General features: G+C 38.9%; 1 protein-coding gene and 1 long non-coding RNA gene across 3 annotated transcripts; both read right to left on the bottom strand.

Annotated features, from left to right (window-relative positions):
* Positions 1-11105: 11105 nt before the first annotated feature.
* On the bottom strand, positions 11106-14105 carry LOC133722364 (uncharacterized). Its single transcript, XR_009852649.1, has 8 exons — positions 14017-14105; positions 13869-13908; positions 13423-13620; positions 13184-13329; positions 13021-13099; positions 12174-12350; positions 11924-12088; positions 11106-11844 (listed from the first exon to the last, which is right to left on the bottom strand). It is a non-coding gene; the product is annotated as an uncharacterized LOC133722364 (long non-coding RNA).
* Positions 14106-15237: 1132 nt separating this feature from the next.
* On the bottom strand, positions 15238-19080 carry LOC133722349 (uncharacterized). Of its 2 annotated transcripts, none has more exons than XM_062149238.1 (10): positions 18943-19080; positions 18409-18548; positions 18000-18214; positions 17610-17857; positions 16929-17015; positions 16784-16834; positions 16323-16520; positions 16087-16233; positions 15627-15833; positions 15238-15484 (listed from the first exon to the last, which is right to left on the bottom strand). In XM_062149238.1, the coding sequence occupies exons 4-10, from the start codon at positions 17664-17666 to the stop codon at positions 15410-15412; spliced, it is 822 nt and encodes a 273-aa protein (XP_062005222.1). In that variant the 5' UTR covers positions 17667-17857; positions 18000-18214; positions 18409-18548; positions 18943-19080; the 3' UTR covers positions 15238-15409. The 2 variants fall into 2 exon arrangements, with proteins under 2 accessions (XP_062005222.1, XP_062005229.1); XM_062149245.1 differs by having other exon boundaries at positions 18000-18205.
* Positions 19081-19378: the final 298 nt, after the last annotated feature.

Raw genomic sequence — 19378 nt, 5'->3', positions numbered from 1 at the left:
AACTGTCTCTTTTGAGCAGGGTTCTAAAAATCGGCCTAGGCGGCGCCTAGGCGCTGGGCGCTTCCTCACCGTTCGGATTTTAGGCTAATCGATCGAGTTGGGCGTCGGGCTGAAAATCGGCCGCCTAGTCGGGCTAGGCGGGTCGTCCTGGGCGCTGGGCGCTGCTTCCTTTTTTTTTTTTTTTTTTTTAAATAAACTCAAATAAACAGTCACTGTCGAACACTCGAAGTCAAAGTCGAAACCTAACTCAGACACTCACTGTCGCCGTCTCTCTCTCTCTCCCTCTCCGGCACCGCGGCACGGCCTCTCTCCCTCTCCGGCACCGCGGCACGGCCTCTCTCCCTCTCTCCATCAAGGCTGCACGACCACACGGGCTCACGACCTCTCTCCTTGAGGACCTTGAATGACTCATCTCTCCATCTCTCATGAATTTATGGGTTTAATTTATGGGTTGAAATTGTTGAATTGCAGAATTGGTAAGTTGAATTTCTGGGTTTTGAATTGATCTGTTGTGGGTTTTGATTTTTGAATCGATCTGTTTCTCACTCTTTCATGAATTTCTGGGTCATGGTGGAAGAGATAGAAGGTGCTTGGTCTTCTGGTGTAGTGGGGCAAAGGAAGAGAAAAGAGTCAAAAGACACAGATCTCTGTTTAGCTATTGGAACCCAACAAGAAATAGCAGTTGACACGTTTGCTAAACCCAACAAATGTGTACTTGCAGTTTGACATACGTGTGGTTTGTTCATTGAATCAAATCATATAACAAACCCACTAATATTGAGACTTTATCTTAGACTAATATTAAGTATGTTTATTAAATTCTTAATTTTTTTTTCTCTATTTTGATCAATTAAACTATTTTCAATTAATTTTGAGATTTTAAATATTTTTATTTATATAATTATATGTCATAAAATAGTTAAAAAACTAAAATAATTAAAACCGCCTAGTCCCCGCCTAGGCCCCTAGGCGCTAGTCCCCAGGATACCACCCGACTAGAGCCTAGCGTTTTTTAGAACCTTGCTTTTGAGTGCTCGAGCGTGCCAGCACCGTGGGGTGCAGTCGTCGGGGGAGTCCCTTGACCTGACTTCTTATCAAGCGTTGTGGACGAGGAGAGCACCAACTTCGTCACAAGGCTCTTTTCTCTGCCTTCCGGAAAAGGACTTCTTGCCTTACGGGTAAGGGCTTGTGTTGTGATCTCTTCGCGTCACCGAATCGATACTCAACGTTGTAGGTTGAGCAGAGCAATCACTGGGAAGTTTGGAGAAAGCACGGGGTTTGCTAAAGCGTATCTTTAGCTTCGCTGGGTTGCGAGGGCGTTACCCTTGCTTCGCTGGGTTGCAGGTAGGTTTGCTCCGGAGAGGTTTTGATAATCTGTGCGATTAGTTGATTTGAGAGTTGTCATTGATTCATCCTTGAAACCTGGTATTTATACCTAGGGTTTCGACTGTTCCTTGCCATAGAATGATTATTGATTGAAGTTTCCTATTCAGTCTCCGCTACCTGACTCCAATAAGGGCTCGTTTTCCTTATGGATTTCGGAATGGGTGAAGCTGTAACCCAAACTCTAGTAGGCTTATTTTTGGGCCGCAGGTATCGGCCCGCTGTGCTAAATCCCCTAAGGGATCTTGCCAAAATTACTTTTGGGCTCAAACACGTACTTTAAATGTAATAGACAAAACATGCAATGGCTGTTAAATTTGGATTGTTTTTGGGTGGTTACTACAAGTTACTCAAGGTTTAATGAGGAGTATGAATTACAGTATCTGTTAATTGTTTTAGTTCACATTAGTGACTAATCTAAATCTGATGGGGAAAAGGTATCGAACACAGGCCTCCAACAGTCACTCAACAGACACCAGAAATAAGGAGTGGCAAACTCGCAAAGAATGGCAAATCCATGCCTCAAATAAACTGATATTATTCATAAACCATAAGCTATCTAACAACAATTACATTACCCATATTTATAGGGTTTACAATACTTGGAGAATAAGTAGACTTAAGCTAAAATGGAAAGCTAGTTAAATGTAAATCCTAAATTAAATGTAAAAAGATACCATAAAAATATCTAAACAATGAAATATCAAATATTACAAATCTATAATAAAACAACAAAATAATGCATTTGATGTTGCCCCATATGCACCCGCATCAAAATCACTCTCATGCAAGTCTCTTTTGATAAGTCAATTGCTCTTGTAAGTTTTACACATCCACTGAAACTCTGCTTTCTATCAAGGCCAGGTTTTAAACCAAATATATAGGCAACAACATAAAACCAAATTTCTTTTATCAGAAAGACTTTGTAGGCAATGGGCTAGAAGGAAAATAGACCTACTTATACATGTAACAGTTGCATCCCTACAAGATTAAGTTGACATGAAGATCACTTAATTGTTGTTTACTCCTCTAGATTTGCTTGACCAGATGCTCTGTTCTGTATGATGTTGTAAAAATACAACTTTCAATTAGAAGAGAAGAAGATGCTTTTCTTCTAACTTTTCCTTATAATTTGGTTTTGAATTGGAGCATCTGTAAATTTAAAATAATTTAGGCGACTAAGTGAAGTTATAGTTTTTCAAACATGTTTTGTTCTATATCTATTTCACTTCAGCGGCTCCTAAAAGAAAAGCGAAATGCGAGGCAAGTCATTGTTTGTCAGGTCACTAGAAGTATGTTATGCTTTGCTTGGATTTGATACCAAATCTTTAACTTGGTTTTGATTTGAGTTCTATTGTCAAACTCAAGAGAGGTATAGATGATGACTGCTATAGTTGGGCATTGATATTCTGGTTGTGACTTGTGATTTGGCTTTGCTGTACCAAGCTTTATGATGGATTGATGTATTATCTTCTTTCATTTCAAATTGGTTAACTGAAATTTTAGATGTTTTTTATCTCAAACTTGGCATTTGATGAGTTTTGAACAAGTCCGAAATTGTAGATTCTATAAGTCAAACATGGTGATGTCTGGAATTAGGATTGTATAGGATTCCCAATTAAGTGCATCTAAGCTGCCAGTAAACTCTCTTTTCTGAACACAGTAGGTTTAGTGTTGGCTACTAGGAGAATGAGATGTGATGGAGTTTTGCTCGTGCCATTTTTCATTGATTTCGACACTAGTTTGAGTCACTAAAATTTTGAATGCTTTTCGATCTCATTCGTTAATGTTCTTGGGGAAGCCATCTAATTGTGATCATCAAGGGAAGGTTGCCCAAGAGATTTCTATATATATACTCTATTTGCTCCATGCATTTTCCTATTTTGTTTGTCCTCAAACGTCATATCGTTTGATGTTCTTCTAAATGATGTCGTTTAACGTTCTTGCATGTATATTAGACCCCCACTTGGTCTCAGAGCCACCATCAAACTGAAACCCTAGTTTTTCGATGGCGAACGTTGAGCTACCTGAAGACGTTGTAGTGAGAATCCTCCAGAGATTGCCAGTCGAATCGTTAATCCGATTCAGCTGCGTCTCGAAACGGTGGCGTTCCGTTATCCTCTCCGACCTACAATTCGCCAAGTCCCATTACGCCCTAGCCTCGAAGCAGCGAACCCTCCGTCGAAGACTCCTCCTCTCCGCCGACTGTCAGATCGAATCGCTAGACTTGCAAACGTCGTCGTTTGGAGACCATTCTTCGGTGAGAAAGCTCACCTGCCCGTTCAAGTAACCGAACGAAATGGTCTCGGTACTGGGCTCCTGTAATAACCTCGTTAGAGGAATTGTACGAAACTCGTCGGAGGAATAATACGAACCTCGATAGAGGAATAATACCATCTCGTGAAAGAATCAAAGACAAACATTTCACTCTTCCTTTAGTTTTCTCACCCCTCCCTTTAGCTGTAACGGTCCTCCTCTTGTCGGAGAGCCATCATTCTGTTTCTTTTTTTCGTTTCTCTATCGACCTCTCTCTCTCACTCTCTCTCGTCCGAAAGATACCGAAACAAAGCAAAAATTTCTCCAAGCTCTCTTTTCCTCCACAGGCCATCATTCAACGCCGGACAACCTCCAGTGGCATCATCTCAGCCTTGCGAAGCTACCTGCAGCGGTTTTGGGTCACGGCACAGTCGGAAACGGCGGCGAAGAGACCGGGTACGTCCAGCCCCGATTTCTTTTCAATTGTGATAACTCGAGCTACAGGCCATCAATCCTCACCAAACTTCATCCTCGAGCTCGCCTCAACTTCCTGAAGCTCCAAGAAGCAGCCTCACACGGCGGCGTGGCCCGAAGCAGTGGCTGCAAGTCAAACCCAATCAAGAACGAAACCGGAGCTATCGATATCTTGAGCTACAGGACGTCGTTTTGAGTGATTCTTGAACCAGTGAGCTCGCCTTGAAGTTCTGAACAACTCTTCAGAAGGGATCGAAGCGAGTAGTGGAAGTTTTTACGTCGAACGGGAGCTCGCCGGATTCTGCAAATTTTCCGGCCACCAACGCTTTCGATCAAGATATCTCGAGCTGTAGAGCTTCGTTTTGAGTGATTCTTGAACCAGTGAGTTCGTCTTTTAGTTCTGAACAAGTCTCCTGAAGGAATCGAAGCGAAAGGAGGACATTTTTACGTTGATCGGAGCTTCGCCGGTTTCTGCAAATTCTCGCCGGTTTCTGGAAAAATTCCGGCCACCTCGACTGTTTTAGGTAATTTCAACCACTTCCGGTCATTTTCAGCTTACATGGTAGTTATGAAAGTTGTTAAGCATGATGAGAGGAAGAAGAGCAGCCCGGCCCCGACACCATTGGTGGTGGTCGGCGGCGGCTCTGCCACTAACTCCGGCGGCCCTTTCCGGCCACCTCCGGGGATCAAAAATATGGTTTCTGTGCATTTTCAGATTCTATATTTCAATACGATCATTTTGATATATTATACACAATTTTTGGATATCGTATGATTAAGTTATGAATTTTTAAGTTTAGATCGATTTCGATCGTTAGATTTGTGATCTGTGAAGTTAGGACCGTCAGATGGACTTGTAGTTTTGATATGATGATCTTATGACTGTCCCAGTGGCTTTGTGTGGTCATGGGCGAAGATCCGACCGTTGGATCTTCGTATAAATGCAAAACAGTGATTAGGGAGGCGATTCGTGAGAATCCGTCCGTCGGATTTTCGTATAAATTTGTGAAGATGTTAGTAAGGACGATTCAGGAAGATCCGACCGTTGGATCTTCGTGATGATTTTTGGAGGGTGATCCTAAAGGCGATCCGTGAGGATCCGACCGTTGGATCATCATTTAATTTCGATCCGACCGTTGGATTGTCGTTTGAGTATGTTTTTGAGTTGTTGGCTAAGTTAAGGTCATGTTTGACTAGGTGATTGACGGTCTTCCTTGGGTGAGCGGTTTCGGTGTGTATTGTGTTGAATTGAAGACGCAGCGGGAATATCGAGGTGAGTAAATCGCACATGGTTCATTCACGAACCGAAATTCGGTGATTTTATTTAATTGAGAAATTGTGGAAATTGTTTTATGAAAATAAATATTTGTTTTAAATTATATGGACTTGATCGACTACGGTCCATAGGTAAGTAAAATGTATTTAAACTATAAAAATGAATTTCTAGATTTTATTGCATGTGAACTATAGTTGGTATTAGTGGTCACTCTTGTGTGGGTGACTACGTATATATATATTTACGTGGAATATATATTGGATGGTGTGATTTACTGAGTTATATTTTGAGCATTACCCTTTGGAATATGTGATTTATCTTAGATGTTGTGTTGTCTATGATAATGGGTAATTGAGTAAAGTGCGATAGTTGAGTCGTTGAGATGAATTAAATGAGGAGTCGAGTGAATTGAGAAAAGCAGTCATTCGTAAGGTGAACCTTGGCCCAGGTGACACCTTACGATACAGTTAGAGCTCTAGTCTGTCTGCCATCATACTGCTTGGGGGATAAACGAGTTATCATATGCCCTTGGGTATGACATGACATGACATACTGAATGGGGTGATTAATATAATTAATCATAAGCCTGTAAGTATGATATACTGAATGGGGTGATTAATCTAAATAAATCATAAGCCTGTGAGTATATATTGAGTAAACAGTTGTTGGTTTTTGAGTAGTCATGTTGAGATGTGAGTTGATTGATGCTTGAAGTGACGTTGTACACTTCAATTATTATGCAAAGAAAATACTTGAGTTAAATTTATGCTTGAGTTGATTTGGTTACTTTAAATCGTGCAATCCTTTCATTTACTCATACGAGCTGTCAAAAGCTTACCGGGTTTGTATTGTTGCAATCCCGGTACACTATTCAAATTGTGTAGCGGGTAATCCTACAGGTCAGGAGAATCAGGACGGTGATCGTGCGGGTTAGAGTATTTGTTATAGTTTTACAGCATTTGTAATAGTGAGGTGAGTTAAGCTCATTGAGCCTTACAATTTGATTTGGTGAGAGTGTGTTGTAATAATTAACTTGAGGATTTGATTTATTGTAATATTGAGAGGTGTGAAGTGTGGTTGTTTGTGAGAAAAAAATTCAGGACGTTAATTGTAATTGTTATTATTCATGTTTCGGATTTGAATTGAGTATTCAAAATTCGGGGCGTGACAGCTCCAGCAATGGTTTGGTATTCTTGTCTCTAGATTCCGATCATAACTTCAGTCTCTGGAATCCGTCCACCGGATTCTTCCAGAGATTACCGGACCCTGGTTTTCGCCCGGAATTAGTCGTGAGTCTCTGCTCTGGTTTTGGTTACTTGTCAGCTTTGAATGACTATAAGGTTTTCGTAGCTACAACTTGTGTTATTGATGAAGAGAGTGACGGGGAGGATGATCAATTGGAGAATTGGGTGGAGATCTTCTCATTGAGAACTCAGCTATGGAGGAGGATTGATCCCCCTTTGGGGAACCTCTTCAACGAGCCGGGTGCTCTGTTGAATGATGCACTTCACTGGATCTCCACCCCCATCGAGCCTGGACCAGCTATCGTAGCATTTGATTTGGCAAATTCTTGATGGCATGTCTTTCTCCCACCTGCCCGTTAAAGGAGGAGGTTCGGACAATGCCACTGCCAATTCTTGATGGCATGTCTTTCTCCCACCTGGGGGTTTCTTTTGAAGGATGCCTGCATGTGACGAGTCAGGTGCCGTTTGCTTATGAGTGTATTGGTTTGTGGGTAATGAGAGAATATGGCGTGCCTGGCTCCTGGATAAAGCTATTTAACATAAATTTTGAATCGCTTGAGCGGATAATTTTTACCACAGCAATAGTGGTAATGGAGAAGAGTGTAGTTTTGGGTCTATGGAGAGGGAATGACCATGACAAGAACTTAATGATTAAGGTTGATCATGGAAATGGGAGTGGGGAAAAGAACTTGATGATTAAGGTTGATCATGGTGATGGGAGTCTTGGTGAGTATACGCTGCCAGCAGCTGGTTTGGGTCTGCATGACGTAATTGAATATGAAGAAAGTCTGCTTTGGATTAATGAATGAAGGGAAACGATTGCTCGCTGGTTAGTGTATTCTATCATTAATTGTTTATGTCCTTATAATACTGAGACTCTGATGGATTATATTACACCATTGCAGGATGATGTTGCTAATTAGTCCATCTTCTTTTCAAACAGACAAGTTCCTCGTACCCTTTTCTTTTCCAATATATGCCTCACATACTTGAATTATTTTTTGGACTATAAGACTATTTTTCTAGATGCTCTAGATTGACCTTAATTACTCGTCTTTCTAAGAGATTTATACAATGCTTTGGTTAATATAAGGTTATTAGAGATAAGGAGCTGTTTCCCTAGCTTGATGCATGTAATTTAGGATGGAGGAGTTCATTCCGAATTTCTAATACGAATCTTAGCCTCTCCAAATTAGAAGACATAAGAAGTCCTATAATTTTAACTATTTTGGTCGGTAAAGCAAGCGATTAAGTAATTTTGTTCCTAATAAGGTCTAACAGGCAAGAAATTTTAATACTTAGTCAATCAAACATCCAGGACGGTTTTACCTTGTGATTGTCAAGAGGGTGGACCGGCTTTCTTTTACCTTTACTTTTTTATTTTCATGATTTTTCTTTCGTAGGCAGCATTCATATGCATGGTATGCAAGGGCACTTATACGGTTAGCCTCGTACGAGTGCTAATCATTTGACTGTCAAATTTGTGTTGTCGCAATATCTATCGGAGTCATTTCAATTCACATCAGTGACTAATTGTACTCACCAGTTGGTCACTAAATAAAGAAAGGTAAATCAAGATTGATTGCTATTGGATTTTGATTCTCGCTGGTCATTCATTTGAGGTCCAATATATACCATTGTTTCCCGACCGGTCTATTTTTTTGGGTAAATTGTTTCCAAATCAGTATAGTAGGTCATATGACAAATCAATAATTTTTTATTAATGTGTTCACTTACTTTCTACTATATATTCTACTGAAAATAATGAAAAATTGTATATTTGTAAGCTCTTTGAACTCAGTCTGGAACATTATATTGGCTTAGTCTACAATGGTCAGATATGGAGTGATTGAGCCAAGTTCTGAAGTTTTGTATCCTTTTGATTTTCTTTAAAACTTTAGATGGTTATTGACAAGACATGAAATTGACTGTTGAATTTTGATTGTTGTAGGACTTTTAGAGATACATATGGGACAAACCCTGATGGTTTGATCGTCCTGAAGACGGATGCGACAGGAAGAAATGGCATATTACATTTAGGTTTCTGTTGTCACTTTAGTTCAGATGTTGTATGTGTGATATGTTTATGAAAAACTGAAGTCTTCAATTCATTTGGAGATATTTAAATTTAGAAAATGAATGTAATCTCACTGCTCATACATGCTAGAGTGGCCTTATCTACCACATTGAGCTGACAGGATGCCATATAGATGCAGGTAATTGCATGTGTTGATCTCATTCTCTTTTTCATTCTAGATTTGGATGACAGGATGCTATATAATGTAGATTATGGTGTTGCTAATATTTAGGCATTTTAAATTTTTCATCAATTTCAGTTGCATAATATTACAAGGATGCTTATATCTTCCTGTTTGCCTACTAGCTGGAATATTTGTTAATTTTAAGTTAACTTCTCTGTTAAAAGAAGTTCTGTAAATAGTTATTCTTTTGTATTTTACCTAACTTCAGCTGCTCCTAAAATAGAAGGGCCGGAATACAATTCTCTTCCTATTTGATCATTCATTTTCATGTTTTGACAAATCAATGAATGTCCTCTGAAAGAGACAGAGGTCGAGGGGCTGTTAACTCTATATTTAAATCATGACTGTTATAGGATGTATCAATGTTATGTCCCTTAGAACAATAGATGCCTTAGAGGCTTCCGTATTTAATTATAATATTTTCGTATCAAAAAAAAAAATGTTATGGCCTTTAGTGTGTGTGTGTTTTTTTCTCTTTTTTTGGTAGACGAAGAGTTTTCTTTTGTATATGAAGATTTGTTTACTTGCCTATAATGTGGAAACTCATAAATCACAGATGGAGTTTTTCATTCTCATTGCGGATAACTAGATGTGACCTCAGTGAATTATTGTATGTTCTTTCTTTTCTTTTTGTTGGCTGTTGTCACTGATAAATTTTAGAATTCCCTCACTTGCAGACAATATTTTAGAACCAAACAAATCTCTATTTTTACTTTCCATTTCAACGTAAATATCAAATTGCACGAAGAAATTCACTGTGAACCTTAGTAGACATGTTTGGCAACTATTGAAGAAATGAAAAAAAGTCTTCACTTCTTCAAACCTAAACTAAAAGTAGAATCTTGTTTGGATAAAACTCAATGAGACAAAATTCCGAATCGAGGAAAGAGTACCACCTACTAATAACTGTGATGAAATCACTTGTAACCTAAACCAAGTCAACAACATTCATGATCGAAGATCGGGCTGAACTACTCTAGGCCCGTTTCTTCTCTCTAACCCTAAATAAGTCATTTAATTTGAGAAATAATGAGCAAAAGTTATTTTGGGAAATAATATTAGGGGTTTCCGTTATCAACTTCCAAGTCTCACAGTCGGTACTCATCAGTCCATTTATGAGCTTTCCGGCGAAAGCAGTTGCAATGTCGGGCTACCTTCCGGAAGATGTTATTGTCAAAATCCTCACAAGATTGCAAGCGAAATCCTTGATGCTATTCAAGTGTGTCTCAAAGCGCTGGCGTTTTCTTATCTCCGACTCAGAATTCGCTAAAAGCCTAAAACCCACTTCCAGTTAGCTTCCACCCACCAAACCCTAACCCACGGCTTCCTCCTACGCACCACCCGTCTAACCCCTCAGCTCGAATATTCAGTCTTAGAAGCTCCATCGTTCGGGGCGACCGGTCTTCAGCGCGAAAGCTGGCATTTCCGTCCAAAGTAACGGAGGACCATCATCAGCTGCCATTTTCTCACTTGGCCTAGCCTTTTGTTCGATCACCTTAACCTACTACAAGCCTACAATACTGCAGCACTTCTGTGTGTATTTGATACTGAGGATTTGATCAGGTTGTAATGAAGAATGTGCAGCTGTGATAACCAGCTATTTATAAGTAACTCTGTGGCCCAGCCGGCGTTTTCAGTCTTGATGCAGAACTGAATAGAGTTCAAGTGCAACATTGACGGAACCATGCATATACATTAACTAATAAACAAAGGATTTTCATTTCAACATATACAAACGAACGAAAAGACCTGAAGGCTTGAAATTTTCCCTTTTATTCGTAATCAAGGGGATATGGTAAGATCCATTATACGGTGAGGCACCCCATCCTCTATGGCATCAAACATTCACATCGTAAAGCTGTTATTTCATTCTTTGATTTTAGAGTTTAGACCAAGAAACAAGGAATATACAATGGTGCTAATATACTTGATGAGCGTTTTTACATTTTACCCAAAGAAAGAATATTAGAGAAAAGCAGGACACTGACATATAATTAACAGAGTTTTGGTAATTCTAAAATAATGGGATTCAGAGCAAGTTATAAATGTTGCCGACTCTGGTTATGCTACTCATAAAAGAGATCCCTATCCCTTGGCAATGTGCTTCTTGAACAAAAACAGGACTTAAAAAGAGTAATGAAAACTGATTCCAATATGATATGGTGGTGGTGGTGGTGGTGATGGTGGTGTTTTCAGACCAAAAAAGTAAAATAGGGAACAATCACTGCATCAGGGCGAACCGCCATAGTAAAGAAGAGCTAAGAAACAGTTAATTGTATAAAAGGACTTGAGTCTTGGGAGATATATCTGTAACTTCCACCAAATGCTGCGGACTTTAGTTATAGTACTTATAAAGACTTAAGGAGCTCCCATGGCAATGTGCTCCTTGGAAAAAGTAAAAGAGTTGTCAATACTGAATCCAATATGATATGGTGCAATCAAGTACATAAGAGTGGAGGTGTAACATAGTCAGGGAAGAGCTAGGAAACAGAGGGTGTTTTCCTTCGACCCTTTATGTGTTTCGAGTTTGTAAGGACTCTTCTTCTGCCACCAAGTTCACCACTAAAGTACTTGCATTCTCTGTTTCATGTACTACTATACTGGATCCAATGTAGTAGGTATAGTATGTTCACCTGACATTATTCTAAAATGCAAACTATACATTTGCAGACCAGACTTATACTTCATCACTTTCCAAAGCCTTCAAGACCTCAATAGAGCCTGCCAGCAGAGGAAGAACTCATTTCTGTTCACCGTCACTTTCCAAAAACTTCAAGATCACAACAGCACCCAGTTCGACATCGGATAAACAATTGAAATGGCTATTTCCATCCTCTGAGTGCACCCAAAAACAAGACAAAAGAAAAGAAACATTGGAGGATGGAAATAGCCATTTCAATTGTTTATGCGCACCGTCTGGACTTCGTATTTGATTTGCTTCGTATTTGCTCTGAGTGCACTTAAAAATTGGAGTTAAACTCTCATACAGTAGATAAGTAGAAATGGTGATTAGGGTATATGGTGATTACCTTCAATCAAAAGCTGAGTTATTTTGTCCAGACTGGCACTTCTGTAGATATGGGATAGATAAAAATGAAAGTCAAACTTGACTTAGAAAATGGAGGTATGCGCACCGTGATCTCTAAGACAAAAAAACCAAGCAGAGCACGAAGCTTTTCACATACTCCGCCTTCCTGTTGCATGGAACAAAAGTTAATCAGGATCTAAAAATATACTAAGAATCACATGAATAAACAGAGATACCAAATTGTCACTGACCAACTTCATGCTCAGATGACATATGGTGGTAGCCTTCTTCATAACTCTGGCAAACAACAGTCGACACTCGATCACTTCCCCGTTCCAAATGATAAAACGCATCCTTCAAGACTTTAAGAGTGATCCCGGTGGTTTCTTTTATGTGTTCAAAATGATGCTGCTGAAGGTATTGGAATACTGAAATAAAAAAGGGACAAACAAGGTATCAAAGTTTCAGCCCTCAGCTCCTTTAACATCTTTTATGCCGATCAACATAATCATGGAACCTTGTTTGAAAAGAGAGAAGAACACCAAAAAATGACAAACACAATGAAAACAAATCCAGGTTTCCTACTTGATTGGAACTTAAGACATACATCAACAGATCACAAATCAGTCAATACGGGAAGATCCATAAAGTACGAGTTCAAATTAAATTCCAACAGATCTTCAACTAGTAGGACATTGCTTGATGTCCGGAGGGATATACAATAAAAGGCCACCATTTCTTCTCCTGTAATAGAGGACACAATGCTCAGCTGAAGAACCTCATTTCATTTTCTTCAACCATCCATTCGTGTAACTCAAGGACTAAAAGTACTACCTTCACCTGACCATAATTTCCTAAACCATTCTAGCGCAACGACAACCAATAAGCCAGATACGGGAATATTAGAACTCATGGAAACCCAAACACTGAGTTATTATAACTGGCATAGAATTCCCCACATAGTCTTTTCGGCAGAAATAACTGATATTGTTGCCTCACTCACACAGGAACAAAAGAAACAGGTAAAGTAGAGATAACACAGTGCTACAAACAACTCAATTGGCCCAATTCTATTCCATAAGTGACATGTAAAGTTACCTGTTGCACACCCATTCACAAGAGGCGCGATGCCACCATAATCTGAATCTTCGCTTCTCTCACTCAAGTCAATTAATGCCTGAGCCAGTTACAAAGTAACATTATCAGAGAACTTAAAAACCAAACAAATAGGCCCTGAGATACAATCAACAAAGGTAAATACCTTCCCAAAAACTGGAAGCATTTCAGCATCAAACCTTGTTGCAAACTGATTTAGGATCCTCTCGGCAACTGATATGCAACTCTCTGACTTCAACCCTCCAAACAAGGCAGTTTGGGCAACCGAAATAAGAGTTCAGCAATGGTCCCCTGGCAAATCAACAGACTATTTGTAAGCATCAACAGGCTGTACAAACATATGATTAAAAATTGAAAAGGATGATGAATTTGATGAAAACATACTTTGCCCAGTGAAGAAGATGAGAGGAATTTGTCAACTGTGTTGAGACAATTGTAGGCAGTGTCTTTTGCCTATTCGTCGTCTGAATCATATCCTGCATCCTCTTGGACTAAACAAAGAAAGTTGACTAGCTTTGAGACCGGACGTCGTGGTGAATAACGCCATTGGGAAAGTGCAGTTAAGATCCCTTGAAGGTAGATCTAAAGGGAAACCAGCAGTCAGAAGAATGTCAAAACAATTAGCAATTTACTTCCAGAATGTATAAATGCTAGAAACTCACAATTGGTTTTTGCATGCACTATAAAAAATTTAATATGTTACAAATTTCTGGAAACCTTTTATATATGCATTCCAAGGCGCCAAGTGCACCATACAATCAGGAGTTTACATAATATCAAAAATATTTAGTTACACTCAATTCAAGGATAAAAGTAGAGAATTCTGTTACCTCAATATATGCAGCTCCACATGTGAAGTAGACTGAACCTCTGACCTCAGAATACAGATAAAATATTTGTTCACAGAGAACACGTGTACATAGTGCTTACAAATACAAATTGGAATGGATATCAACATATACAACCGAATCATCTAACCTCTTCATTGCAAGTCCTTGACATGTCTGAGAGGCTTATTGCAAGGTGAATCAATTCTGTGCCAACCCATAGAAGCTTTCTCCATACCTAAAAAAATACTGAGGTTCAGGATAGAAAACGACAAACAAAGACAAATCACTTCATGGACTTTTACACAAACAGAACTTTTAGCCTCAGTCTAGAGATCCTTGACAACTTGTAATGCACATGCCATTTGACCAATTCCAAGCAACAAATTCAGAAGCAAAAAAGTATTAGCTACAGAACTTATGTCAAACATGTAATACATATCTTGCCAGTACATTTAATTGAAAGAAGGTGGAATATCATAAGGCAATTAGACTTCCAAGAATAATGTGTAAAACAGGTGGCAGTATGTTAGAATAGTACCACTCAGTTGTACAAACATGTCGAAAAGAAAAGGAAGAGAAATAGACCGAGGATAACAATAATTGAGTCAATTGACAATGCATCACAGGAGAAAAGTAAAAGTATGCTACAGGAAAGCCACCAAGAGCTTCAATACATGCGCCAGAACAGGTTTGGGTACCACTGTACCACGCACGCCAGAACAGATTTGGGAAACAATGTACCACGCCAGAATCTCACATCAGGAAATAAACACGCAACACCACCAAGATGTTCCATGAAATTTAAAGCAGGACGGTAAAGTCCAACAGCCTTCAAGCTTTAATAAAGAAGTCTTTTTCATACTTCCACATGTTTTCATCATCCAAATTCAGAAGTCACCTTTTGATTAAAATAGAGTAACCAAGTGCTTCCAAAAAAGGCTTTCAAAAACATATATTTGAAGTGCAGAAAAGTTCACTCCATCAGCTTGACATGTCTTGCTAAAGCAAGGTTAACAAATTCACTGTTTATTACAAAATGTAGATTAAAGGAATCCACAGAACTTTCATGAACAAAAGATACAAGCAATACATTCAACTCAAGCCAGATAATGAACAGCAATTGGACAATTGACTCCATATAAATCATAATCATTGACAAATTGATATTCCATATGAGATTTTTCAATGTTCACAAACATCCTACAGAATCAATAACACAAAACTCAAGCCATTAGGATTTTGACATAATATCTATATCACATCCAAATCATGATACCATCCCAAAACCTAAATCTATCAGTTCAAATTTTGGTAAACAATCAAGAATGGTTTACTACTGTTTAGAAAAGATGTAGCAAACTTGCCTCTTGCATTTCCATTGAGAAGAAAAATGGAGAATTTTCATATACTCTACTCTTCATCCTTGAATTTATGAGTTCAAGGTCAAAAATGCCATCAGCCTTGATTCCTGGAAACATTTGAGACAGCAGTTTGCAGAGTGAGTCAAACTCTTTCGAGACTAGGATATTCACAAAAGCATGCTAGCACATCGCAGTCACTGTACAATGCTTTGAAGATTCATCAGATACAACATCCTCGATATACTCGCTGGACTCCTGCAAAACAACCACCAAATAGAGAAGTTAACAAATAGATAATGATTAAATGGTCTTGGAAGTTGAACTAAAACAAAAACAGAAATTGCTATAAAGCAATTATCTGTACGTGGACTTTGGGTTGCCAAGTTGCAGCACAAACCTTAGGCAGTCTATGGTCAATCTCTTGAAAATGTTGAATAGCTTCTCTGATGCACACTTGTACACCACCTTCATCATTGCCTATTGACTGATACATCTGCTTCAGTATGGGAATCATCAAGTCCCTCTCTGAGCAATCACCAGAATTACTGATCTGAAGATTGACTTGCTCATGACAACTGTTGTGTCTAACTCTGTCCACTGGTTCCTTAATACGCCTCAAGAAACCAAGCATAGGTGGATGAGAAAACCTCAAATGAAAAATTATCATCCATTAGAAATTTGAGGATTGAATGGATGCAGAAAAGAGATGTTTATCTTGCATCACTTAACATAACATAACCATAACCTTCGCTTCTCTGAATTAGGTCAACTAATGGCCTAGGCCAATTGCAAATTACATTGTCGTAGTACTTCAAACCAAACAGGTAGATAGAGATAAAATCACTAAAAGTAAATACCTTTCCACAAACTGCAAGCCTTTCAGCACCAAACCTTGATGCAAATTGATCAAGGATGCTCTTGGCAACTTCTACACATTTATCTGACACACCTCCAAACAAGGCAACTTTCTTGGGCAACTCAAATAAGAGTGCTTCAATGGTCCCCTAAGCAAATCAACAGACTATTTGTAAGCATCAACACTGTACAAACATATGACTGAAAATTGAAAAGGATGAATTTGATGAAATCAAACCTCGTCCAGTGAAGAAGATGAGAGGAATTCGTCAATTTTTGTGAGACATTCGAAGGCAGTTATTTTTGCGTCTTCGTCATCTAAATCAATTTCTGCATCCTCTAGGACTAAATTGAGAAAGTTGACAAGCATTAAGACCAACCGGCGAGGTTCATCAGGCCATTGGGACAGTACAGTTAGGATCTCTTGAAGGAAGATCTAAAGGGAGATCAAAAGTGAGAAGAATGTCAAAATAATTAACTTTAGCAATTTACTTCCACAATTTAGAAATGCTATATAGTCATAGTCGGTCTATGCATGCAATTTGAAACATTTAATAGGTATAACCATAAGAACATTAGGATATTCTGGAAACCTTTCTACATGGATTGCATGGCGGTGCACCCTACTATCATCAGTTTGGATAATGTCGAAAATTTAGTCATACTCAATTCAACGATAAAAGTAGGGAAACCTGTTACCTCATTGTATCCACCTTCAAACGTGTTGTAGATTGAACCTTGGACCTGGGACTGCAGATAAAATAATTTGTTCAGAGAGCAGGAAGAGTGAACATAGTGATTTCAGATATTTACAAGTTGCAACGGAGTTCGACATGTATCTAACCTCTTCCTTGCAAGTCGCTGACATGTCTGAAAGGCTTTTTGATAGGGGAACCAATTCCGTACCAAATCCTAGAAGCTTACTCCATACCTATAAAAATACTGAGGTTCAGAGTATATAAACCGATAAACACAAACAAGGCACTTCATGAACAGAATTGTAGCCTCAGTCTAGAGCTCCTTTAAACTTTGTAATGTACGTGCCAATTAATCAATTCGAAAGAAAAAAAGTATTGGGTACAGAAGTTAAATCACGCATGCGAGTACGTATTTTGCCAGTATCATAACACAATTCAGACTTTCAAGAATAATGAGTAAAACATGTGGGAGTTTTTAGAAGAGTATACCACTTCCATGTTCAAACACGTTGAAAATCAAAATAAAAGGAAAACAATAAGCTCAATGAGAAAAATAAATGACAATGCAAGCATCACCGAAGAGAAAAGTAAAAGTATGCTAAAAGGAAAACACCCAAGCACTTCAATAGATGTGCCTGAACAGGTTCAGGTACCAATGTTTACATGCCTCAATCTCACACTAGTAAATAAACTTGGAACATGACCAAGATGTACCATAAAATTCAAAGCACGACTGTAAAGTGCAAAAGCCTTCAAGAGTGCAAGAACAGTCTATACATCCACATCATGATACTATACCGAAATTACAATCTATTGGTTGAACTTGCCTTTTGCATATCATCAGAGAAAAGCCATGGTGAATGTTCATATTCTCCACTCTCCATCCCTGAATTTACGAGCTGAAGATCAAAAATGCTGTCAGCCTTGATTCCTGGAAAGTTTTGCAACAGCAGTTTTTGCACAATGAGGCAAACTCTTCAGAGACTAAGATACTCCCGAAGGTATGCTGGCAGGTTGCAGTCACTGCACAATGCTTCAACTCACTTGATGATCCATCAGATGTAACATCAGATTCCTGCAAAACAACCACAGAATGGAAACGTTGACAAACGGATTAATGATTAAATTTTATTGGAAGCTGAATCCGTAACGTGTAAAACGAAAACAGGAATTGCTACAAATCAACTATCTGTACATGTCTTGGTTGCAGCACAAACCTTAGGCAGATTATGGTCAGTGTTTCGAAAATGTTCAATGGCTTCTCGGATGCACACTTGTACACCACCTTCATCATCACCTAGTGACTGACACATCTGCTCCAGTACATTAATTACCCAGTAACTGTCTGAACAATCATCAGAACTATGGATTTGACGAACGGCGTGCTCAGGAGGGCTGTTGTGTACAACTGTGTCCACTGGTTCTTTAGATGCTTCAAGGAATGAAGCATAGTTTGATCAGAAATCCTCAAATAAAAACTTATCAGCCAATATAAATTTATCAAAATTCAATTAAACAAGGGACATTAGCCAATACACCAGGATATTGCAAGCAATGCTTGTTAAAATTGGACAATATGCTAAATGCATTCGGCAGAAAGGAAGAGGACCAGAGTAGAGAGATCACCTGTTCCTCCAATGGACTTGAAGAATCTCCATCTTGCTGTGTGTTCGCTTTAGGAGCTTCTTCACTCTTCGAGCACTGAGGTCCCTTAGTGCCTTCGATGCTATCGCTTTCTCCTTCAAATTCCATCGCAAAACAAACACCTAATTTCACAAGTGACGAAAGTTAGGGTTTCACATCGGCAACTACTAACCTACGCTGCGCTCCTACCTTTTTAGCAAAACGGAGAAAAGGATCACCAAGATTAAACCACAAAACATTCACATTCACCACAGGTGTTGAGCAAGAAAATCAAAAAATCAAAAAAATTAAAAATAAATAAATAAAGAAGATCCGAAATCTTGATTCGTAGTAGCTTAAAGCATGTACGGGAATTGTAAAACTCATCTAAGCTAACGCCGCTTCTCTGATTTTTCCCTAGGTCTAAAATTCCTCTCTGTTCGTACATTTTCTTGGAATTGAAACAGAGACGAAACACATATGCAAGTAATTGAAAGCGACGGAGAGAGAGAGAGAGAGAGAGAGAGCAAATCTGACCTGAGAGAGAACACTGCAAGCTCCGAAAATCACTTGTGAAATTAGGTGTTTGTTTTGCGATGGAATTTGAAGGAGAAAGCGACGGTGATAGCATCGGCGTTTGTGGAGGGAACTATGGTTTATAAAGGAGGACTAAGCTTCAAATTACTGAGCTAAAAAACTGACAAACAAATGCTGAGCCGCTATAACCGACTCGGGACTCGGAAATTATTGCTCAGGCTTTGATGGCCCAGGCCCAGGCCCATTCCCAGTCTGTTAAAACAACAGTGCGTATTTCTTTTCTTTCTTTTCTTTTATTACGAACTAGCCGGGTGTTCCTTTTTTTTTTTTTCCTTTTTCTATAGAACCATTTCTTCTGCAAATTTATTTCTAGGTTAAGATTCTATATTTTCAACCGTCTAAAATTTGTATTTTACTATCATTTAACGTATTTTGG

Source organism: Rosa rugosa, chromosome 1 (genome assembly GCF_958449725.1).
Source record: "Rosa rugosa chromosome 1, drRosRugo1.1, whole genome shotgun sequence".
In the NCBI taxonomy this organism is placed as follows: domain Eukaryota; kingdom Viridiplantae; phylum Streptophyta; class Magnoliopsida; order Rosales; family Rosaceae; genus Rosa; species Rosa rugosa.
The sequence above is the reverse complement of the archived record's forward strand: the minus strand, read 5'-3'. Positions and strand labels throughout refer to the sequence as shown.